Source organism: Catharus ustulatus, chromosome 13, assembly GCF_009819885.2.
Source record: "Catharus ustulatus isolate bCatUst1 chromosome 13, bCatUst1.pri.v2, whole genome shotgun sequence".
NCBI lineage: Eukaryota > Metazoa > Chordata > Aves > Passeriformes > Turdidae > Catharus > Catharus ustulatus.
In genome coordinates, this window is record NC_046233.1 from 14,088,538 (window position 1) to 14,115,079 (window position 26,542).

General features: G+C 37.3%; 1 protein-coding gene across 3 annotated transcripts in view; it reads right to left on the bottom strand.

Annotated features, from left to right (window-relative positions):
• Nucleotides 1-26,542, bottom strand: part of CACNA2D3 (calcium voltage-gated channel auxiliary subunit alpha2delta 3) — a 396,474-nt gene that overhangs the window by 184,188 nt on the left and 185,744 nt on the right. For all 3 annotated transcript variants that reach the window (XR_004419272.2, XM_033071436.2, XM_033071435.2), the window contains exons 9-11: nt 26,267-26,341; nt 14,481-14,570; nt 10,729-10,842 (exon numbers count right to left, since the gene is read on the bottom strand). Coding sequence is in view for 2 of the 3 variants with exons in the window: in XM_033071436.2 (XP_032927327.1) it covers nt 10,729-10,842; nt 14,481-14,570; nt 26,267-26,341 (279 nt within the window). In the remaining variant the exon portion in view is untranslated. The remainder of the gene's footprint in view (nt 1-10,728; nt 10,843-14,480; nt 14,571-26,266; nt 26,342-26,542) is intronic.

Here is a 26,542-nt window from a genome sequence, read left to right on the forward strand (position 1 = left end):
CAGGGCACAGGTGTGCTGGTACAGCTCAGTGCTGGGTGTCCCAAACATGGGCCAGAGAGACACAAACACTGCATTTACAGCACTCTGGATGCCTCTGGTGAGCAGAGCCCACCAAAGCCTCAGGAGGCACCTTGATGTCCTGGTGATTCCTGCCTGAATCAGAGGTGGGACCCTGCTGCTGCCCCCAACACAGCACACAGCAAATGCAAGCAGTGTGACCCCACAGCACAGGAACAGGCACAGGGACAGTGAGGATAAAACAACTTGGTCTCAGAAAAAGCCCAGGACAATTTCTGAAAGGTGGGCTGTTTATACCTTCCCAGCACAACACAAACCATAAGACCAGTACTCAAATTCTACACTAGACAACAAAGGTAATCTCAAACTGCATTCCCTAGACAGGTTCTGTGGTTCCCACTTTAAATATCCAGCAGTACAACTGCAAAAAGGTGGTGCTCCCACAAACTGGGGACAGATGAGGGACTGCTTTTCAATTGTAAGCGACAAGAAGTGGATGGGCAGAATGACAGTCTAACCAGAGCCACTTTTGCACACAGGATGAAATTCATCTTCCATGAATTTTTGTGCCTATAAAACTTGGTAGCATGAATATTTTATGAAAACTCACCCCCTAACGTGATGCAAATTTAGCCAAAGCAAATGTTTACAGTTTTCACCCATCCCTACCACAGATGTTTCAGTATTTGGACAAAACTCTCATTTTATGAAAAATTCAGCCATTTCTTTTTCACTAGAGGAGCAAACTCAATAAATGTATACTCAGTTAATTTCACTCTTGCTGATTCAGTGAATAGAACAGACAAAATGCATAGATTCTTTTTTTTATTTTTTTAGCAATAGTTAAAGATTTATACTGAACTATGATTCACTGAAAGGCCAGTATTATTCTATCTTTTGCTTTTTATTCTTAGGAAACCTTCTTTGTGGTTGTACTACTATCTTGTATTATTAAATTAGCTAAAAAGCACAGAAACAGACAGTATCCAATACTGCCTTAGACATTATTAAAACCCCAAAGAATTCTCGTTCATCAGAGGCTGAAATACTGAACCATTTGATTAAGTCTTAGAAAAATTACTTTTCTTTACAACACCATCTTATTTTATTCTTGCCAAGATGATTGTCCAGCTTGCCTAGAACATTTGTCTGTTGTCTCCATTCCTGTGAACTTGCAAATTTTTCTTTAGGCATCATGACAACAGAGAGTAGACATCTTTCTAAGGGTGTTGGTGGTATTTTTTTCTCACACAGGAATGACTTGTTTCTACTTATTTTTAAAATAGGTGATATGAACATAAAAATGTTACCAGAAGTTGCTGAATATTTCCAGACCCTACTGAAGCATGAGAACTAAGTAAATTAACTGTACAATTTGAGAAAGAAACCATTTTCCAGGAAAACAAACCCTTAAGTAGTTTTTATCTTGAATTGTCCAGGCTCTGTAGGTGTTCTATTTTATGAACCTCTGTATAACACATAATTCAAAATGTTTTATAAATATTTATAGCTGATCCTATTTTCATAATAATATGCCAAACAGCAGTCATTGGCATATACACTTTACTACTACAATGGATTTTAAAGCCTTCTTCAATAGCAAGTTGCAGCTGAATCAGAATCCTTCATGTTTTTCAAGATATGTCTGATGATGTAGGATGGCAGAATAAAGACTTCTAACAATGCACTAAACTCAGCTGCAGTGCTAAGATCCAGCAAAAAGCTTCCAAGAACTTGTAAGGGGAAACCTCTGCAACTGAAATCTTAACAGAAGTCAGTGCACAAATGATGTCCCACAGAATATATTTATTCAGATGTGCAAATCCCATTCTGTCAGTTCTGCACAGACAATTACAGCAAGGGTAGAGGAGAGGATTATGGGATGATGGAATTTAGAACCTCATAGAAAAGAATAGGTTTTTTATCAGTTTTGCAGCAGATGTCTGCACATGGGAACAGAACACAAGAGTTAAGTCTACAGAGGCTGCCATGTTCTGCAGAAGTCTCAGAATGCAGTTAATGCTGTTATGCCAGTTTAGAAAAAGGAGGTATAAATACAGTGAGATAAACAGTGTTCTTTAAATGGGTATTCTGCAAAATGCATAACCACTAACAAAGTTAAAGATTCAACTGCTCAGAAAGAATCAGCAGACCCACAACAGAGTTCTAAAGATGGGATTGTTTGGATAACTTGTTTAGTTCTTAATTCAGTAAAGCGCTTTAATGTATGCCTGAATCCATTGCTTTGGTTAGCAGGGATGTAATAACTCACATGTGTAAGCATTTCACTGAAATGAATCCTAAACTAGACATCTATGAGCCCCTGCATGGAATGAATCCTTCTTACTGCCTTGATATATGTGCATGCATTGAGGGATTGTTCCACAGCCAGACACCACGAAGGATAACAGAGGTACTCTGGGAAAATGGTATATATGAATAATAATTTCATATAAACAACGTCTGTTGTACTTCCAAACCAGCAGAATTTGGCCTCTCACAGTAAAATGAGCAAGAAATACCATTTGCTGTATGTAATGGGATGCCAGCAAGAGAATACTATACCAAACATTGAACTTCCTCTCTTTGTAACATTCCCTTTCCAAACATCTCCTGAGATTTGATATTTAAACATGTAATTTACCAACCTTCTCAACTTAATGCAAGTATCCAACAGGAGTTAAAGTTTCCCTGTGCATTGAAACAACACACTATGGCTTGTTTAAATACGGTGAGAGTTACAGAAAATAGGAGTGTAGGAAGATTTCATTAAGGGAAAAACGATACAGGAACGAACTAAGAATGGATCATACAAACAAGGTGGAAAAATAGCTCCGAACTCAGATGAAAATGTCTGAAAACAGATATTTTTTGTGTGGTCCACAGTTTTCCAGGGTACTTGCCAAGTGCTTACAGGCTGTTGGAATTGCCTTACCTCACCAGAGCTAGCAAGGAATTAGGATCTATAGGAATTCCTATAGATTAGGGAAAGATGCAATAAGCCATTCTCCTGTTTAATCCTCACAATTGCGCTGTCTCCTCTACTTGCACTCCTGCATCAAACTGAGGCCACCCCTCTTAGTCACAAAAAAAGTCTTTAATCCTATTAAAGTGCTTGCCCACTACACAATGCTAATTTTGATTCAAGCTCAACCTTACATTAAAAAATAGGGTTAGAATAGCACATCATAAGTACAGTTTTCTAAAACTTACTCCAAAATAGATGTGAATTTTTCACTCTTCCCTGTTTTTAAAGTCAGGGGAAAGTTTTCACTTAGTAACTTGTGCTCTACAGATCAGACAATACCTCTTAAGCAAGTTTGCAGATCTATTATATTCTAATTTCAGACTATTGGTGAAGGACCCAGAGATGAGTGAACATAACCCTAGTTTTATCTCTTGCACCAACTTAGTTTTCACCATGACTTGTGGCTGTAATGTAACATTTAATATAAATCAAATTATTTCAGTTTGTTCTAAAAGGCAAGGAAATTTAACAAGACAGTCAATCGAATTTAACATTCTTTTTACTATCTGTACTTAATTTTTTAAATGATATTAATCCAAAATAATTGTTTGGAGCATTGTATAATCACTTTATTGTCCAATACAACCAAATGGGTTTGATATATGCAGCTATGGTCACCTTTTTGGTGGTGGGTCACTCAAAATTAACAATATGCATTCTTGATATTTTACAGACACTGTTGATACTCATCTAAAATAGAGCAGCTCTGACAAACTTCAACATCTCTTTTCTGTCTGTAATGTTTCAGAAGATGCATACATTATAAAGAGAATTAAAACCAGTCTATAAACTGAATCCTGGCTTTTAGGATAACTGCAGCATTTCTCAGTTTAAACCACACAAACTAAAATACAGTTTTTATTATGGTGTTAAAGAACTTCAAGAAATAAATGATCTCACCATTTCCTTAAGCAGATGACACAATTCTTCACAAAAAAACATTACCTCAAGAATAGACATAGTCCACAGAACAGAACTGTAATATTTGTGCAATTACCATGCCCACTTTAACTGTCTTGCTTCTGGTATGATATCTTTCTTTTTAAAAACTAAGACCTTACAGCACATAAAATATCAGGATAAGATTTGGTTGTTTGGGGATATTTAGTAAACAGAATCCATAATCTATCAGCTTCTTATTATGATATTTACTTAATATGTTTTGCTCTCTGTTGTTAGTAATGGCCATCAGCCAAACATTGCAGTGACAAGGAGTTTATGCCAGAGGCAAAAAATGATTATTTGTAGTCATCTAGGCACTTTTTATGGACACCTATTTTATCTCAAATTTTGCATCTCTCTAGATCTACATACTACATAAAAGTTATTTTCTTTTTTACAAGGAAAAGGGATGATTCTTGTGTTACTGATAATCATGAGTTCCCAAAAAGTACTTCAGATAATCTATTTCAAATTGTGGATTATTCTCCATTTAGATTGTCCCTTACTTTTAAGGTATTCTGTATCATAGCTGATTCACTTTTGTACCTATTTCTGATTATATCATAAATATTAGCATGGTAAGAGCACTTTTAATATGCATTTTCATTGGGTATAAATCATCATTTCATCTAAAATTCTTCAAACATTCAGAAAGCATTAGCCCCTCCATGATTCTAGCCAAGTGACTGTATACAAGAAGCAGTAAATCCTTCCTCTGGCAATCCATATATACCCTGAGGATAATATTTAATTACCATTATTCCACAAAAAACATCTCTCCATTTTTTCAATTTAAACACTGCAGGATAAGTTTCCTCATAGCAAATTAAACTGATAAATGACTGAAAAAGAAGTCTTAACTACTCCAAGTGTCATGTAAAAGAATTCAAGTAAAAATACCAGAGACAAATTTGTAGAAATCATTACGGTAGTTTTGACCGAAAAAAAAAATATTCACTGAAACAGGACCTACCAGCCTATTTTCCTCCCTAAGAGGAGAATAAGGCAAAAAAAAAAAAAACCTTTTTGAAACTTTTTCTTTTTTCAAAATGAAATCACTCTTGAGGCAGGAATCTAGCTGTGAGGAGTTGTTCCTCTTTATCCTGAAATCAAAAACTTCTGTTTGATCTCATACCCCATCTCTCATCATACTAAAGGAGTGCCTAAAAAGATTAGTAATTAATGTAAGTTACATCATGGCTGGAAAGGCCTACCAAGTGTCTGGACCTTCTTTTGTTCTTGAGATAACCAGCAATAAAGCACCAGGTTTGTGCAGCAGCAATGGCATCCCCCTCCCAAGCACGTCAGACTCCTCAGAAAAAAACCAGTTTAATAACATCCAGACAGGACTGCACACGAGACTCCGTTTGCTGTACCAATGTTCCACGCTGCCAACATTGCCTCAATCCTAAGCTCCAGCTTGGTTAAAGATCTGCAGAAATTTCTCACCCTGTGCATGGCACAGAAAAGGAAAAGGAGATTTAACACCCATTCCCTGTACCCTGTTCTCACAGCACTCCTTCATTTCTTTGGGATAACTTTCATGTCACGTTTTCATCTTCCCTTGCTAAAGGAGGGCAATGGAAGCCTCCTTGCCTGTCCTATGGCAAAATGTAATGTTTGGGGGATTTTACATTCACCCAAAGCTCACACATTTATTTCATATGTACATCAGTTGAAGCCAATAGATTGTGGATCTAAATAGGTTTCTAGTTTAAAAAAAAATATTAAAAAGCAAAAAATCTGAATGCAAATATTTGTTTGTAGATCTCTAATATAAATGAGTGGATTGAAATTAAGACCAAGCAACCAGGTCTCACCAAGAACGATCAAATATTTTCTTAAATATTTAAGAAAGCCAGATATTATTAAATGTACTATAAATACTGATCCTGTAAAAGTATGCACGAAAGTCCCACATAATTAAGGAGCTATTAGCTGATTATTATTGCCTGCAAATTTAGTATTCTATTAAGAAATCATATCTAAATCTAGCAAATTTTAAGGTGTTGCTCTCTGGATTCAATTATAAATTTAAGTACTGTATATAGATCCAGAGACTGCCAGACTGTGAAATTTTTCCTATAAAGCAGATGTAAGAGTAGGTATAAACACTTAAAAGTCATGGAACTATTTATATTTTAATTTCAACAGCTCCATTCAGACACAGGCAGCATTGGCTCTTAGAACTTTCTACACCATAATCATTTAGCAGTTGGAATAAAGATGTTATTGAAGTTGTGCTTTATATTCATCCTATTTGAAGTCTTAGCAGTGATAGAAACCATCTTAAATCTCTGCCTTGTTGTAATGGTTCATAAGCATAAAGAAAATATTTCTGTGCCATACAAAATTAATTCCACCAAGAGCCCTCAGAATAATGGGACACAGACAGATGAAGTTCTACTCCCTGTTACTTTCCCAGAAAAAGAAAGGCTGCAGAATAACTAACAAGGTAACTGGATACAGAGGTATTTTTATCCCAGATTCTCTAGCTGGATTTGATTCTAGAAAATGAGGAAACTTTAGGTGGGATTTTGGTTTCCATTTGACTTGACTTAGTGAGGAATTAGTGCTTCTGGTTTTGCATGTAACTACCATAGCATAGAGCTATTTCACATAATTATGAAAGCAAACACTTTTCAGACTCAGACACACCCAAAGGGGAGGATAAAGTTCAAATGATTCAAGGATTTTTGGCTTTCTTTTCCAGATTTACATATGGTGCAACAAAGACCTCTGAGCCCCAGGAGCAGAACATCTCTCTCTGGCTGTCAGTAAAGGTCACAAAGCTGACATCTTCCTTCACCACCTGAGTGCTGCATTGACCCACACCAGAAAAGAATGCTGAACGTCTGTACCCAAACTGAAACACTGATTTCCCCTCGATCTCCATGGGATTTCAGACTCTGTTCTCAGTCATGGTTATGGAAGAAATGCTTTTGGGCTTCTCCAAAACAAAGAGTAGATGGGTTTTGTACAAGTACAGAACTTGACAGCCACATAAAAACAATGGGAAATGGAGGAGAGAAAAAGACCTCAATTATGCAGGGACTGGGTCATTTTAGCCAGTGGAGAAAAACATCATGAGACTTCATGGAGTTGCCACTGAGTTAATAGGGTTTAAAATTGTTTCCTCACACATTCATGAAAGAGAATTTACTGCATTATTTTCCTTTGCAATATCACAACATTCTGAGAACAGTCTTGCTATATTTAAAATGACAAAACATGGTAAAATTTAAGTAGATACTTTCTGTTCCAAGTTTACTCATTTTCAATTAGTGATTAAAATGGCTTTCAGCTGAGAACCTGACAAAGCTTGAAGCTCTGTTAATATCTCTAATCTCATCATAATTTCATTTTTTGATGTGCTAAGGCATTCCAGCAACATTTACAAGACTAGTCTTCATGGAATTTTCTGTTAGTTATTGGAATTTTCCACTAGAAAGGAAGTAGGACATTTTCATTTAAGAGATCATTATTACTGGTACAATCTTCTGGGAGCAGACCTGAAGCATTAACTTTTCATGGTCACATCTTTCTGTCCACCTGCCTCCCTAACCCATGGCCTTTCAAGCATTTAAATTAGAATAAGGGACCTAGAGAAAAACCTAAGTACAATATTTTGCTTGGTTTCTAAAAACACATTTGGATCTCACAGCAGGAGTAATAACATAGAAAAAAATCATGATTCTGGTACAACTCACACCAGCTGATATTCTGAGACTTAATAGGACATCTTAAAAAAAATAAAATTATTGCAACTCTATTATAGTTCTCATTGTAAATAAACACTTCCTTGGTACTATTCCTTTTAAATACTTATTTCTGCTACATGATGAAAAGCTGGGCTCTTATATGAGATTTGTAGATTTATTTACTCTTGTGGATTAATTATTCCCTTTTTTGGTGCTTCACATGGCAGAGCTGCCTTGAATGAATCACAGAAATTTGAAAGTACTGAATGTAAGTTTTGTGAATGAGAAAAATGATGTCTATAGCACAAACTCATTTCTAATGCGTGAGAATCAGCTCAAGATTGCACGTATGGCCTCATAAAAAAAGGGAAATAGATGTTAACAACTAGTCATATAAATAAAATATAGTGTTTTATAAAAATAGCCTCTACTAGATTTACATTTAAAGTAGCAGAAGATACTAAGTAAACATGGGCAAATATTCTTGGGGTTTTTTTTTTTTTTGCTGAGAGAGACAGAGACTCATAAAAAACCCAATGAAATGAAAGCATTTCTTCTTTCAAGGAAACAGTCCAGAAGATAATTTTTAATGGTCTTTTGATGGTCATAATTTCCTAGTTCATACAAAATAGCAGGCTGATTTCCTTCAAAAAATTCAATTGCTTAATTTAAGCTACTTTGGGGATTTAACTGGAGCCATTTTATTCCCTTTTCTAATCATTGCAACACTATTTTATTTTAATGCGTTACCAGAAGGAATTTGATTTTTAATCAGTTGTTAGGCAGAATAATCTCCAACAATATGTAATAAAGTCCTCTTTTCCCTGTTTACATGGTGTGTATATATATATTTAAGACTATCTTCTACAAAGATATAAATGGTTTGGAAAAAGGAAGAAAATATGAATTGATGTTTGTATCCTGGAAGTTTGTATTCACTCTCCATCTTTAGAGATTCTCACTGATAAACTTTTAAAGTCTTCACAGTTGTATAAAGATTTTTTCCCTTTCTATATGGGAATAAGATGATTATGTTGCAACTAATTATAAACTATTTACTATTATCTAATATTAGATCAACTATAACTGAAATTGGTACTTTGCTGACCAGGTAATTGAGGTGAACAGAAATTTCTGAATTTACCTCAATTAGAGTTATTGCCTTTTCCACCACTGTCCACCCCAGTATCAAAATTCAGGAAAAACATAAATTATAAGAAAGATGGCAGGCTACTACATAGATATTAGAGGGGGGAAAGTACATGAAAAAAACTATCAAGCGAAAGTTCAAAGGTGTGATTTATAAAAACCAGCTTTGGAGAGAATAAAGAGGGTGTAATGCAAAGGCAGTGAATTTCAAGTGCATGGCATGCATAATTTCTAGGCACACTGACACTGCAAATCTGTAGGATATTGCATTTTCAATAAGCCTTCCTTTCAGGAATAACAAATCCAACAAAGACATTCAAACCTCTAATGCATTAAAGTGTACATATGGAAATCTTTTACATTTTTCATACTGAAACATTTCAGGCTGAAAAGAGGAAAACCGATTTTTTTCCATACACGTTTCTCAAAATACAATTTTCAAGGCTGTATTAATACATTGAATAATTTTATAAGAGTTGAGCAGAATATGGTACATGAACCCAAAGCTGCTCCCCAGACACCAGGTCCTTGCTGAGCCAGGCAGGATCTTCATGGCCTTGGCAGAGGAATTCCCAATGGAACCTCTCCTGCTGCTTTTTGCAGCAGCTGTGCTGAGCATTGTTATCTCAGACAGAGCTGTGGATTAGCACATGAAAGATATACAACACGTGTTTGCCTGAAAATACTTAGCTGACTCTCTCAGAGAATTCTTTCCTTGCTGATTTCTTACGATAAGAGTTTCCCCACAGTCTCTTCTTCTTAAGAGAGGAACTAACACCAAAGAATAAGAAAATACAGCACATCAGAGGCACATCCTTCTGAGAGGTTCTGTGAATCTCCTTCAACACCCGTTTTTGCTAGATAAAGTAAAATGTTCTCATGGAATAGCTGAGGACTTAAATTAGATGGAATCCCACTGAGTAAGAGAGGAAGGACTGCCACAAAACTTGTAGGTTTTATGCCTTCTTTCCAGTGGAAAGATATTATGTTTGCATAAAGCAGAGCTAGAGAAGCCACTCAGAAAATAAACAGAATTCTATAAAAGAGAAACACAACTAAATGCTGAAAATTAAAACAATTTTTTTTTCCCCAGACTACAGAACCCCACGCAGCACAGTCACATTAATCAACTTCTTGCTCAAACTGCACTTCAAAATGTGTGGTTGTTGCTTCCACAGGCAAGTAACATGGCAAAGAGCTACAAAAGCATCCTAAAATAGTCCCAAAACTTGCTTTAGCAGAAGATAAAATACAGAAGAAAATTATTTCACACAGAGACACAGGGCCCACTAGAACTCCCTCATCAGATAAATTCAAAGCATTTCTGCCCTACTGTGAAATATCCATGTTACAAGGTAATTTTACCCTGGGAAAATTTCTTTATACAGATCAATAGAGCCAAACACATTTTTAAATAAAATCTTACCAACTGCCAGCTCTATCCCTCACTCTACCAAATGAAGAAATTAAAAACACTGAGTACTACATCTGCTCTCTCATGTCATAGTAAGCCACTCACTGTCCACAGCATATTCCTATCTTTAGCTTGAAAAAGCATTGAATTATTAATGTGTATTTTGGGAGAGAAAAGAAAAATTTTTTTCATGCTTAATGATATGTCTCAGGGGAAGGATTATATAATATTCAAAAATGTAACCTGGAGGGAAATAGTGGCTTTATATCTTATTAACCTTAGTTCATTACCACAGTAAAAGGTCCTCTCTATCCTCAGGCAATACCATATAAACATCTTTTAAAAATTATTATTAGTGATCCAAAATCATTTATAGATCATTAGAAAGATTGTTACTGACTTTTCAATAGACATACACTTTAGATTAGATAGGAAGCTTTAAGTTTTCCATTTAGCAAAGGTGATAACAGACTCACTTTTCTGTCTGGCCAGTTGTATTTTGCAAATATTGTATCATATGTGTCCACAGCTCCATCAGTGATCAGCATTATGGCTTGGCTGCAAATGCTTCCTTGTCCTGTGTGATTGAACTGCAAAAGGACACAATCATTAGGAACAGTACATTTATATATGTCCTGTTATGAGGGTAGATAGGATCACACTGGATAAACATGGATTTTGTCAAATCTCTGGTATCCTTAGAAGAAGTCGAAAATATTCAGGTTGAAAACATTGGTGAATTGAAAAATAAGAAACACACGTAAATATAGCACTACCCAAAATTAAAATTACTCCCCTGGTTTTGATAGATGATAAGTATTGATGTATCTATAGGGTTTGCTTTGATTTAAATATCATTTTAAAGGAACACTTTACACAAAAAGAAATAATGAATGATGATTCTTCTGTGCAGTACAGGAGATACACAACTCATAGAGAGACATATGACTGTTCATATGGCATTCATTCATATTCACTCAGGATTACATTCCATATGCTATTTTCCTTAAAATATTTATCTAGAAGAACGCAGTTCATATTTATACATTCTGAGATTCTCCTATTACCCAAAATGAATACATGTAAGCAATCCAGGCTGCTGAAGTGCAGTACTTGAGCACAGGTACTCAGACAGCAATCAGCACTCCTCTGGCATATGCAAAGGAAGCTTCAGCATTATACAAATGGGATTTTCTCCTGTCAAAGAGCAAATACATTGGACTGAGTCATGATATCAGCTTTGATCTCTTCATTCTGGATTGGTGCTCTGACTTTGAATCCACGTGTCTCCATGAGCTTTGGTTGCAGAATAGGTTCCTATTTGTCGTGTATTACCTTCTGTATTCAAGGAACTTTGGGGAAACATTCGTCTTTTAGCAAAAAAAAAAAAAGCAAAGCTGTAAAATTATTTGATTTTTAATTGCTCTGTATGAACACTTTAAAAAAATCTATGAAAATGTCAATAAATGGGATATTACAATTACTTGTAATTTTCATGTACATTATCACATTTGATAATGCACATCTGAGGTCAGGTCATCCTATCACCCCTCTCCTGATGCTGAGAAATCCAAGCAAGAATTACTTTGTCCCACCTCACCAGCCTTGCTGTGCCCCAGAACAGGGTGGTCCCATTTAAAAAGCAGTACCTATGTAGATAGGTAAATTACCTTGCAGGGACTCTGACTGCTCCTGCAATCAGAATAATGAAAAATTATTCAGAGTATTCTGGTTTGATTTGGACTACCAACAGCTCTGCCTTTTAAGCTTTCTGCCCTTACATAGTCGCTGTTTTCCCAAACTCTAAAAAAGTGTTTCTAAAAAAGTTCTCCTAAAAAATTCATCTTTGTAGAAATGCCTGCAGTAGAAAAGGGTGGGTGGTGGATTCCAGAAGTCCTCTGTCTTTTCTGCCTTTACATTTCTGTATCTGAGTAACCACACCCACATTCAACAACCATTTCTATCCCTGCATCCCTCCTTAAGATTTGCTTCTTTTTCACCAAACAGAAACACCCTGCCTTAAAGGGCAGCTAATGTGGATTTACAGAGTTAACTGCACTGTGATCACTGCCTGGGTGAAAACTCCTCTGTGTCATTTGCAAGGCAGTCCTTCCTCACAATTGTCTCATCCTGGTGGGTTTTCCAGTCTAAACCAGAACCAGAATTATTAAAGTGGAATTCCTTCATGATCTTATAGCCATTATTTTCTCATAAAGGTGAAGTTACTTTGTCTAGGGATATCTTCATCACATGCACAATATATTTTAAAAGGGGCAAGGTATCTTCAAAGAGAAATTAATGAAGGGGAAATGCCTTTTTACATTTATTTTGAAACACCACTCTGTATGCATCTGCATTATTCTACACAGTTATCTGAATATTTTGAAGAATGAGATTAAATTCAAATACTTTGATGAGTAATATCTTCTCATATTTGTCTAAAACTTTTAATTTTATTGAATAGCAAGAGTGATGAAAGTGTTTTCCATAATAATAACAATGACAAGGGGCTTATGATGAACTACAATTAACTCAGTGATTCATCAGTTAGCAGCAAAAATTTCAATGCATCCTGACATTTACAGCATTTGGTTGTGATTAACAGTCTTTGAAATGTCACAGAATTTTATTTAATTGGCTATGGTTTTTTTTAAAGGTAATCACTGCAAAGAGCACATTTGTCACCAAAAGAGATAATTGCAGTTGTCACATGACATAGTAGGTGTCTAACCACTGCACCAAGCACTTCTGTATTCTCACCCTGTATAATGTACACTGCTTAAATTGACAATTGGGAAGAATTTGGAAGTGGATTTTTAAACATGCTTTTCAAAGATATCAGTAGCAAACATCTTCAAGTCTTGACAACCATAGCAAATACTGAAAGGTAATTGCAAGGCAAAATTGACTGAGTTTAATTAGTGTAACCCCTGAACCATTTTAAAATCCTACCAGATCTTTATTTATGTAGCACAAAGCTTTCTCTGTTTTTTTTCCTTTCCTACACTACCACCCACCCCTTCCCCCTCCTCATTCACCCACTTTTTTTTTTTTTTTAATGAAGAAAAGACATCCTTAGTTAACCTATAATTCAAAGAATAGGCTTCTGGCACATAAAGGTCACATCCTGTAGACAAAGTGGAAAATGGTTTGCTGTACTGTGCTAAGGGGAGGTTTGGTAGCTTTTCCTCTGGCCTAGGCTGCTTAATTGAATCTCCTAGAGACTTTGCAGATATGCCCGAATAAAATGGAGGAGATTTTTATGCTGGCATTTCTGGAAGTTTATATGCAGTAAGGATTGAACCTATTATACTTCCTTTTAAAGTATGAACAGAAGCAATCAATACAGCCCCTTGAAGAGAGCTGAACATAAATGTAGCACAGTCCATCATGATCTTACAGAGTTCTCATCATGGGTACGATCCAGCACGTGGGATTTCAGATCCCTTTATTCCCAGAACTATCAGATTATCTAATGAGATTTTTATACCACATTCATCATTATAACTTCACTTACCTCACAGCTTTTAAACCAAAGCAAACCAGATCTTATTTCAGGTTTTCTCCTGCACTCCTTGCAATGTGATTTTTTTTCCAGTTTGCACAGATTTGGAGGACTAGCACAGAACATCTCTTGCACTGAGGCACTCACACTGTTTTTCTGGTTCCCAAGTCTCCATTTGGTGCCCACAATTCTTAATAAAACCTCTACAAACAGACTGCAGTGTCCCTTACTTCATGCACCTTTTCCCATTGGCATTTTTGGCATGCACCACATGAAGGCATTAGTTCCACACTGTCTGACTGAACACATGAGCAGTGGGTGGAAGAAGATACTCCTTTTTTCATTTTAGGATTTTATGCCTGGAAAAGAATCAATCAATATTGCCCTTCAAGATGACTACACAGGAATTAAAACCATTAATTAATCTAGGATCACACAGCATAGAGACAGGCACGCTTGTCAAGTCAAACTTTTTTGGAGAATATTTGGGTTTGAGTTCTTATTTCCAAAGTACATCCTTCAATCAAAAGAAATTTTGCTACTTAGTTTAGAAGATTTTTTTTTATGTTCCAGCAGACTGATGCACTTTAGTATTTTTTTCCACAAAATATAAGATTATACTTCCGGAAACATTTTAAAACATTTTCACGAATATAAAGTCAGTTGAAAAAAGGGAAAACAAGAAGGAGGTGAAAAAGAAGGATCTAAAAAGCATGAACTTACTTCATTGAGCATGTTGAAAGCTTCATTTAAAGCAATGTCCAGCATTCCAATTCCTTTTGCAAAAAGTTTGTCAAGGTGTTCCCTAAAATGCTGAAAGATGAACAAGAAGATTTCATTTGTCAGAAGGTTGTGACAACAGACCTGACAATAATTAAGGATTTCTGAATTCTTTAGATCTACTTAGGCTTAAACGAGCACATACGCTAATTAACAAAATAATTCCCAGTTAATCCTTTTTGACTCTTTAAGTAACACTAAGGATGTGTTACTACAATAATAAGGCAAAGGCATCACATTTCTGATACATTTTTGGCTACTTATGTAATCAAGTAATTTTGTTTTGGTGTTTTGTTTGTGTTTATATTTAGAGATCTTCAAATTTTCTTCTCACTTTGTATAATAACTTTATATCATTTCTAACTATTTTCTCTCTAGGTTTTTGGAATCTGATACTTAATAAAAATGATTTCTCCTGTAATTTAGCTTTGAGAGTACATAGTTCTAAAAGATGGTAGGTTCTAATCCTCAGGTCATTGAAGTATAAATGCAGTTTATGAGTGTCAATATTAATATTAGATTTATCAAAACTGTTTTACACAAGAAGAGGACTATTAATTTGTAAGAAGAAAATTAAGACCTATGTGGTGGGAAATAGCAGGGGAGGCAATATTTTTGTGAAGTGCTATTTCAGTCTTCACAACTGGCTAAAAAGTACAAAAGAATTGCAAAACAGAAAAGGGTATTTCAATCCAACTAGTAGAGAAAAAATGATAGGGAAAGACATATACCATTGAGACATCAGTTTAAGGGAAAAGAATATGTGATTTCAGAATAAGACAAAAACCACCTTAACTCCACTTTCAATAACTTTCAAAAACCAAACAGATCTCAAAAAGCTGGAGTCCCCAGCTCTTAATGAATCAAAAAGCATACTTCAACTTTACAACTTAAAGAGCTCTTTTTAATAATAAACTGGTTTATGTCAGTCTCTTTGCTGTGATTTTGGAGCCCTTGTTTGACTGGGGTATCTGTCCAACTGTGTGCACACACACTCCCAGGCAACTGTATGCTTGATTTCCATGTGCAATATCTAATTGTAGACTCATATATCTAATTGACATGCATAATCTTGGTAATTCTGAATGCAAATTAGGCAGACAATTATGACAATCAGACATTGATGTCTGATTACAAAATTACAGGGTCAGAGCTCCACAGAAGTTGTGTGAGGCAGCACAGAAGTGCTCAGCTGGGGAGGTGTCTGTGATCATCCAGAAGTGTCTGAAAGACATGAGCTGAAGAGAATCCACACGTGCAGGTAAGTCAGGATGAGGTCTTCCAGAACTTAAATAAGAAACCCAGGATGGTTTTTAATATCCTTCATATTCTATGTGTCATGGGACAGTTACACAGAACATTAAAATCACACAACTGTTAAATATGGCTTTGGCATAGCTGAAAAAGATGACAAATTCATATCCAGTTATCATGATTGAACTTGGAATCTCTTTTATAATGAGGCTGTTGAAAGCATTTTTTGGTACACCCTGGTGTATTCCCCTTTTCTAGCCTCACAGTTAACTGAACAACTGAAGGGATTTGAGATCATACTTGGTTAGATGATTACATTAAGTTTTCATTCTTTTGGGATTAGGTAAAATTTTCTCTCAAAATATGATAGCAACTTGAATTTTTGTTGCTTCTTTTCTCAGTTTCCTACTTTTTATTTACTAGGATTTAGGAGTTAATGAATTCAAATAATTCAAGTTAAGCAATTTATTTCAGCAAATCTGTGCTTGGGAGTTGACACATAGTCAGAGTATTTCTCATGATTCAGAACACAGGCAAAGTTTGGAGGGGACAATCTGAGTATAGGCAAGAATTTGATTTTCCTTTCCCAATTCCAGATCATTGCAGGCAATTTAAAAACTCTTCTGGGATGAAGGCCAGAAACTGAATTTTTCCTTCATGGCAGAAGCTGTCAAACTTGCAGCCAAAATGAGACACTGATTTATCTAGCCCATACAAAACCTGAAGAATAATTTGCTAATTTGGTGGCAATTCTCAAGAAATTCCAAGGCGACTCCTTTTACTTGTCTCTGATCTTACAGGCTGTTCTAATGGCCTCACAAGGTTTAGTGAGATTAGGCAAGCTGACTGGTGTCTGCGATCACAAGAAGATGATAAAGTTTCATTTTCTGGAAGCAAATGGAAAGTGGTCACCCTCCAAGCAAACAACAGTCTCTGCACAACCATCAGGGAAATTCTCTGGCCTCCATCAAAATAATATAAGAATACTCTATAACCTTCAAAAGGTTATCCCTTCCAAGCAAGAACAAAAAGAAAAGAACAAACTACAGCCATCTTCATTGGACATCTGAGGAAACAAACACATCTGAAAGCAGGTAATGACACATTATCACAGAGAACCAAGTTCCAATTCCCCAATTCCAGCTGAGAGCTGTGACCACCAGCCCATTTCAGACACACACAAAAAAGCACAGCAGATGCCAGCTGAGGCAATCCCAGATGCCCAGCATTCATGTTCACTGTAGCAAACGTTTGCAGAATTATACCAATGTTCTTTTCTCCCAGCACCATGACAAAGCTTGTCACAACATTGAGTTTGGCCCACCTTTTAACTGGCACACAGATTACAAGACCTCACAGGTTGCTTTAATGCATTTTAACATGAGAACACTGCCTAAAGCCTCACACATAGAGAGACATCCCTGAGTGACTTGAGCTTGCTGTGGTTTATAGCAGATCCCTCTCCTGGAAGTCCTGGAAACCTGTTTCCTTTTATATTATCTCTCTCTGGCATTGACAAAATGGAAGGAAACCAATAGCAAGTTTACTCAAAAACTGACCAAATCAAGTCCCCAGCTCTACTCTTCCCACTTACTGAGAGGAAAAAAATGCATTTTAAAAATTATTTTTATTTACTTTAGGGCTTCAAAATTAGTTAATTGAGTTTAATTCTTATTACAACCACCAAAGTTTTGGTTTCATTCTTGTTAAGCCAATAAGCTGCACAGGAGTCCCAGCACCTTGTACAAATATTTTATTAGAGCCTTCTTATGTACTTATGATAAGTAGGAATACCCAAATGAGATTGGGTACAGGACCATGGATTCAAGCCAATGAATAAAACATTTTTCACTGATTCCAAAAAGGAACAGTTCCCAACTAACACATGCACAGAGGTTATACAGTTACACTGGAAAAGCGTGGTATTTGCTATTAACTGGTTGACAAGGCTGAGCTTCCTACAGAAAAGCATCATTAATGGGTTCAACATTCCTCCAGGTTTCCTTGTCAGCTTTACTGCAGATCTTTGCTACTTCTAGAATTGCTTCCCATGCCTGTCCACACATGCTGTAACTCCAAATGGGACATACTTGGCAAAGATTAATCAGATTTGTGAAGATGGACTACATCAGCACATAAACAGGAAAGAAAAAAAGACACAATCAGAAAGCCTGTGTGAGGTGGAAGAATGATGTTTTCACTTGTGTGCCACAGGGAGGTTTACCCTCATGTACTGACTGATAAATGTGCATCACATGTGTAAAATGCATTTAGGCACCACCCCATTCCAAATCCTTTGTCAGGGCAATTTCAGGTTACCATACTGTAATGATTACCCAACCCCTTCTGTTCCCTAGCACATTGTGTTGGGGTAAAAGGGGTTTTTTTTTGGAAAAAATAATCATAAAAACAATGCTGAATGAAGAGCTCGAGTCAATATACTCAGATAAAAACCAAATTCTTCTTAAGTAAATTAGTTACTGCAATAGAAAACATCAGACCAAATTTCAGTGGTCAGGGGGGTTCTAAAATAAGAGTACAGTAATTTCACGAATACAAGCCGCACCAATTTGACCAAAATTTTGGTGGAAACCCGGAAGTGCGGCCAATATTCCGGGGCGGCTAATCTATTAACAAAATTCTAAAAGCTGCCAACACGGAAGTGAGAGCCCGCAGCAGCCCCAAGCCAAGCTGGAGCCCGGCCGGCCCCGGCAGAGGTGGGAAAGCCTGGCAGAGGCGGGGCCAGCAGTGTGGGGGGCGGGCGGCAGAGCCTGAGCCAGCAGGGCGGGGGAGCCCGGGAGAACTGGGGCTAGCAGTGCAGGGGAGCATGGCAGAAGCAGGAAGGCCGGCGGGTGGGGCTGCCTGGCAGCGGGGGAAGCCCAGCAGAATCGGGGCCAGCAGCGTGGGGGAGCCCGGCGGTGCGGGGGCCTGCAGTGCCAGCCAGGGCGAGGAAACGCGGCGGCGGTGCAGACGGGAGGGGGCGGCCGGCGAGCCTGGTGGCGGCGGCGGCAGCCCTGCCGGCGGGGCGAGCAAAAGCGGCGCTCGCGAAAGCGGCGCTCGGCGAGCGAAAGCGGCGCTCGCGAAAGCGGCGCTCGGCGAGCGAAAGCGGCGCTCGCGAAAGCGGCGCTCGCGAGGCGCGGCGCTCGCGAGGCGCGGCGCAGGGCGACCGAAAGCGGCAGCGGGGCGGGCGGCGAGCCCGGCGGCGGCAGCCCTGCCAGCCGGGCGAGCGAACGCGGCAGCGGGGCGGTGCTGACGGGAGAGGGGGGCCAGCGAGCCCGGCGGTGGCGGCAGCACCACCCGGCCAGCCCCGCCGAGCCGTGGCGCTGAGCTGGGCCACCCGGCCCCGTCGGCAACCATGAGCGGGCCGAGCCTTCCTGGCCCCACCCCGAGCCAGTAAACCCCGCTATGCCGCGATCCTGTTACTAATTGGCCAATTTGTGAAAGCTGCGCACGGATTCTCGCGACGAACGAAAGTGCGGCTAATATTCGGGGTGCGGCTTATCTATTGACAAAGACAGCAACATTGTCGAGGCACCGGGGGTGCGGCTTATAATCCGTGCGGCTTGTATTCGTGAAACTACTGTAGACTTCAGTGAGACTTTACTATTTTGGGGTTTTTAACAGCTAAGCAATGCCATTGATTTTTTTCTTTTGAGATCTGACAGAGATGGATAGATAAATATGCAAAAGTAATTTGCTTAAATAAAATTCAATATGCAAAATTTGTATTTACCAACCTCTTATTGGCAATTTCACTCAGCTTCTTTGCTGAATCAGTCTTCTGGTTATTTAATTTCTGGTAATTGCATAGAAAAATAGCTTTTTGGAAGTTATACATCTGTCTATTTCTGTCATTCAAATTTATGCTGGGGTAAGTTCTTGATTTAGTTTGGAGTTACTGTGCCTATCTGTGCATCTAGAAGATGATATATTTCATCTGGAAACATTTACAGAGAAATGTCCTCAACCCATATATAGTACATTAAAAAAACATATAAAAGAGGAATGTATATTGTAATATTGTTACTTTAAATCTGAAGTTACATTAAATCAGATTGTCATCCGATTCCTTTGGGGTAGGTAAATTGTAACATGGAGTTTCTCAAAGATGAAAACCTCTTGGCCTGAGAAAACTAGTATTAAAATAGGCAGTTCCACATGTTTGTAATTTGTGGAGAAAGTGCAGACGGTGACAGAATAGTGTCTGAACTATTTCCCACTCTTTTTTAAATTTGTGTATAGCAAATTGATACACTTCAAGGTAGCAGCTGTTTAACACTAATGCCAAATTATAAAATAGTCTGGTAAAATTCAAATATACCTTGCATATTTTTTATTACTAAACCACATTTAGGATCACAGATTAATTTCAACCTCAGTTATGCCACCCAATGCAATTACAGATTTAATTTTTGTGATAAACGAAACTTACAGCAAGTTTTGCAAATTAGAGATAGCTTACAATATCCACATATCTAAGCTGAACCTCACTGTAGGTGTGTGCCAACACAAAAATTCATGATAATTGCTAGGCTGTGAAAACTTTTAGAAGTCAGTGGAGACACATTGACACCTGCCATATCACCTGACATTATAATTATTAAAAAAAATTACTATACTCTCCTATTGTAAAATGAAAGTTGAAACACTGTGTCTTGGAAGAATTCTAGTACTGGGATGACTATGTGTATCTTAGGAAAAATGGTGGCAGATGTATTCACACCACTCTCATCACTGTCATATTTGAAGTTGCAACTTTGTCTTTTACAAATGCATAAAGCAAACTCCATTCAATAAGGTTTCTGAAAAGAAGAATGCTTTCTGAAGTGTACCTGACACAAATTCCAGGTTCAGCTAGATCCCCATTGCTCTGAAAGCTACACACAACAAGCACTTACAGAACCAGCAGTTTTGCACAAAAGTAATAGAACTACTTGCTCAAAACCTGGGAAAGTTTCTAAACAGATTATACAAATTATAATAGCATCTCTTCCTTGAAGGTTGTTGCTAGCAGTAAAAAAAAAATAAAGTTAAATGAAGATTTACAACTGAAGTCTGCATTACTCAGCTGTTGTTTAAGCTGGCAGGGAAGAGGTCTAGATGCTTAGAACCATTACTTCTTTCAAAGTATCTTCACACTTTCTTAAAGGAAAGCAATTCACATGCTGGAGATTCAGGGCTGAAAATGTGTTTTCTCCAACCTTTGATCCTTTCCTAACACAAAAGTACTTGGAAGTGTCAGCTGTTAAAATGCTTAATGATACTGTCTTTGATATCCCTCAAAAATCTACTGTAATACACCAGATATTTATCAATGCTTTAACAAAGGAGTGGCCTTGATCAAGTAACCCCTAATTTGTTAATGGTTTGGCTTGATCAAAAAACATTAATGCTTTTGCCACACCAGTCACTATGAAATCTGTACCAGTCTTCAAAACATTCTTTGAGCAAGGCTGAACACTGCAAAGGTAAAAATGCTCATGCTGTATTTTCTCTTCTGACTACTCTCTTAATGTACAAAGCAATGCAGCATCAAGAATCTTTGACTAACTTGAGCTCAATCATCATATAAATTAAGAACATAGCTGTGAAGAGAGAGTTCAGTTCGATATTGCAGTTGAATCTTAACTCTTAAATGGAATAAAGACTGCATATTCTGGAGGAAAAGAATGCTTCATCAATTGTAACTGGAATATTATTCAGAGAAAAGCAGCTTGCACTTTGTACAGATTTACTCTAATGTCAGCTGTATGTTCTTACAGAACAGAAGACAGAGAAAAATTAAAGGAGAGGGATGGAAATGAAGTTGGTTTCGTATTATCTTTCCTGGTGCTTGCAGCAGGAAACTAAAATACATTACTGAAGAGAGAGTGTCACCACAGAGTGGATATAAGAGATCTACAATGCTTTAACTGCTTTTTCATACTTTAATGATAGTGGATTTTCTTTTTTTTAGGTAAATATTTCCCTTACTACCTACAGTGGTCCAGAAAATAATCAAAATTGTTCTAGAGCCCATGTGTGGAGCTAACACTGTGTTTACAATACTGCTTCTGTCCCAAAAAGAGAAGAGGTGGGGAGGAGATAGAGTGACAGTGTTTCAATGAGAAAATATATAAACCAGACAGCTTTTTTTTCTTGTCTAAGACTAATTGAATTTTCTGAAAGTCTGGTTCTGTGGAAGCCTGTTACATTCCCTGAACATTATGGATAAGAATTTCTGCAACCCATCCCTGAATGGGAAAGAGCATGTTTATTTGCTACCCATAATCCACTCAATATTCAGCACCAACACCCCTAAGAAACACTCATTTCCCAGGCTGCTGTGAGCCCTGAGGCTGAAGCTGTTTCCTACAAAAAAATCCCTCCATTCCCTGAAGATGCTCCCAGGTCTGCTTTGAGCTCGGCTGTGCCTGGGAGCAGCAGAGGCTCTGGCTGTAGCCCAGCTGCCCACAGGAGGATGCTGCAGGTGCCAAACTCAGCATCCAGCCATGCCTGAAGCTCGCACAGCCAAGGCTGGGGCTGGGCAAGGGCTGAGTGTGCTGGCAGCACAGAGCCCTGCCAGCAGGGCAAATGTCACACTGGGCTCTGCCCTGAAAGGAGATTTGGTCTCTGCCCACACCCAGCCCTGGCCTGGCTGCCCCAGGTTAGTGTCATTCAATCCTATTTATTCTGCTGAGAAGTTTGGTTTGCCCTTTAGCTCGCTGCAAATAAAGTGCAAGTGATAAGGACAGCTATTCTTCTGGATTCTGTTTCTTTGTTTTGTTAAAGTTGAGAAATTAAACATGATTCAAAGAATGCCATTCAACATGTTTAAATCATATCCTCAGAGTGGAAAGATTCCATTTGAAAACATCTGAGCCTTGCAGACAGCAAAGTAGCTCTTCAATAAATAATTTCAAGACAAAGACAGACTGGGATACTAATCCAAAAAAAGTGGAGTTACTGAGACAGCTGCTTTCCTCGTGAGATTTAAAGCTCCAAACATCTCAGAATAATTCCTTATCTCTGCTTCTAAGAACTGTCTGTATTTGGTACAAGTGATGTCAGATGAACCGAGCAAGGTGCAGCTAGCAAGAACGAGGGTGTGCATCCATGTATGCCACGGGGGGGATTTTTTTCCTTAAAGGTAATTTAATGGGAATTTTTTATATTGAAAGTCAAGTATTATGGCAAAATAAAATAAAATCAATCAATCAATCAATCAATCAATCAATAAAGAGAGAGAGAGCGAGAGAGAGAGAGATATACTGCCAAAATGGTAGAAATTCAAGTTTATTCAGCATAAGCCAATACTTTGATAAAACTATTTGGTTCCAAGCATGTTTCCAGCCACAGTGCTGCATGAAGTGATGTGTGTCTTAAGAAAGGTCAGGACTATGAATAGCAGCATAAAAGATTGGTGGAGTGAACTGTTAAAAATTCAGTCCCTGCAATCATCAGCATTAGATCTCCTCTTTCCACATAAAATAAAACTATAGCAATATGAAATACCATTACAGCAAAATTTAATTGCTTCTATTTAAAGTTATAATTTGAGAAAAGATATTTGCCAGCTAAAGAAAAAGTGTTCTAAATTTTTTAAAATACTTGTATTTATTTTGATGCTAGTAAAGCTTATACTGTTAGTAACAGATATGATCATCCTTGCACCCATTCAATTGAGGAGAATATTTGACACAAAAATGAAGGACAGACAGTTATGAACCAAATATATAGCTATGTTTTCAGACCTAAGTTTGAATTAAAAAAAATAAAATCAGGCACATGTAGACATATGTAAACTGAAACAATAGATTGTATCAAAACATTGCCTGTCAATCTCCTGCTCTGCTTTGCCAGTACAGAAATATGGTCACATGCTGATAATGACTGCCTGGAACACCTACAAAACACAGTGCTTGTCCTGATATTTTTCTTGGGCCTTTTATTATTTGATAAACAAAAGAAAAGAAAGATTTGTTATTATTACCAGTGAACTTGAAAAGGAGTATTTACCTTGTAAGTCTGGCTAAGAAAGTAATTTTATCTACTTTTTTTCTGATATTACAAGCAATTACACACAAAAAAGAAGACAAAACGACAGAAGTAGCCTGGTGTATCTTTGAGACTCACAAGAATAAAAGTTACAGCCCAAACAGTTGAATACTTTTGATGAGTTTCAAAGCACAGCTAAATACTCTGATAGCTCTGGACCAATTTTGCAATGTGCACATTTTAGAACATCTTTTTTCTACGTGCCTGACCAAAGAGCTATGAATTCAAGAGAAACTCTTCCAGTTAATTCAGAGAGTTTTTGATGAGGCCCCTGGGTGAATCTGCTGTGTCAGTGCAGTCAAATCACAGAGTATCACATCTTACAACAGTATCAGATATTTCAGAAAGCTGTTTTTAGCTGGGTTCAGGAGCATGATAACTGAATTACTCCTGTAGGATTAAGTGGCTGTCCACCTCCTTGGACAATCTTTACTTTGTGCTCTGAGCTATACTGGGGACAATGGAACTTTTGTGCCTTCTCATATCTAGGAAAATAATTTTTAACTTCTTATATCATTTTTCTAGGACTGTAATGAACCTTACATATAAGAAAGAAATAAAGACTGGCAAAGTCATGGTATATCCAAATAAAGATTGGCAAAGTCATGGTATATCCAAATGCACCAAACCATTACCTGTCACCTGTCTCAGGCTTTTTCTCCAGTTCTGGCCTTTCAAGGACAGAACATGAACTACCTCTCTAATATAAACTACTAGAAAAAAGGTCATATTTAATTATTTCCCCAAACCTTGTATATATTACTCAGTTTATAGACAAAGGACAAAGTTATTCCACAAATAAATAAATAAATAAATAAATAAATAGTTTTGCTAACCAGAAACTATACCAATGTTTACTCTGAAAAACAAAATATGAACTTTTACTCAGTTATCTTGAAAAATTGAGCTCTGTTCATAAAATCTGAGTATCATCTGGGAGGCATGAGAACTTTCTGATCAATTAAATTAAAATACATCTGACACTAAGTAACATATGGGTGTGGGGTAATCTGCATTTTGATCAGCTGCAGAATGATGGAAAGGTTAACTGTAGGATTAATTCCAGACAGGACATCTGGGCAATACATTTGAATCTTTAGGTCTGCATCTAGAATTTGCACAGATTTCATGTGGCTCATCTGATGCACCCACAATTAAGTGCTCATTTAGAAAGCTGCATCACAATTCACAAATAAAGGACTTCAACATTAAATTATTAGAAACAATTCATGCCCACATAGCAACCAAATGATATTTAGATACCTACAGTGGTAACTATCAAATATATAAAAGAAGAAGCCCATGAAGAATAATTTCTGTAGGACATAGAAAAAATGCAAAGAACTCTTGAGAGTAATGTAATGGAGTAAAGATCAGCATAACAACATCAAAAATCATTTTGTCTTGTAGACAGAGAGCCAGCACTGACACACTTCAAGGATGTTTTCAGAGCTGTGTTCTCTACTTCCTGAAACAGGTCAGTGACGGCACGGGCACAAAGGAACTTCCACATTTGGTGTTGAGCAGAATTCAGTGTTGAGCTGAAACTTTTCTGTTTACTTTCTTTAGGGGAAACAGAAACTAGTTAAAGACTTATGACTGCTGCCCTCTCCAGCCACTGGCAAGACTCAGGACAGAGGGACAAACCACTTCAAGAAGAGAGGAAGTCTTAGCGAGGAAGAAGCTCTGCAATAACCTCATTTTAACAGTCCTTTCCCTCTAGAAGAATCACAGGGCTTTTCAACCATCTTATTTCATAATTTCACATGGCATAAACAATCTCACCTAAAGTGTGCCTGCACAGAACCACTGCAGAAAACTGTCAGGCAATAAACTCAACTTCAAGCAACAGATTCATACTGCAATCTCTCTCCTAATAAAATTTGCACTGTAGTCACCATAATGTTTTTTGTTTTGGTTTGGTTTGGTTTTTTTTCCACAAAAAAGCATTCTAGCAGGATATAATTAATCTGAACATTTTCACAGAACATTCTTGAATGAGTACATTGTTACATTGACAGATCTATTTGGAATGTTAAATTCTTTTATTTTTATAGTATTACATTTATTTGGAGATTTCACTTCAACTTTAGTGTTAGTTTGAGTTAAGAATGCAATCTCTTCCTCAGTAATTTTTGTTAACAGAATGATAGTTCAATTTAAAGTGGTTGAAATATTTTACTTAAAATAATTACCCAACTTTATTAACAGTATATTTTCAATGACTCCTGCAATTTTCCATTAAGTTTATTCAACCAAATTGACTAGGAGATTATTTCTTTCTTTCTATTGAGTCACATAAAACTCCTTTAAAATGACATGAGTAGAATAATTAATAAATTCTATAATGAAATGCATTGTACTAGGAAAATATCATTTTAGCACATTGTTACCCACTGCATCCAGCTCTCCACTGTTTTGTTACTTCCATTCCTTACCTCTTTGTTGGCTCTGTCTGCTTGAACTAATGTTCCATTCAGACACGGCTCTACATAGTGCAGCTCTTCATTATACTACAGAGGGAAATACAAAGTATGATGAAAAATTTAATTAAAAGCCTGGAAGATACAAGTCAATTTAATGACTTAGAACTACAGTGAATGAAATAGGCACAGAAAGCAAGGACAAAGGGATTTTGTTCATTTCTAAAAACCAGTTCTGGTATTTCTTTTGCTTTTACACTATTCTTAATTTTTCAGAGGTTTATACTTCTA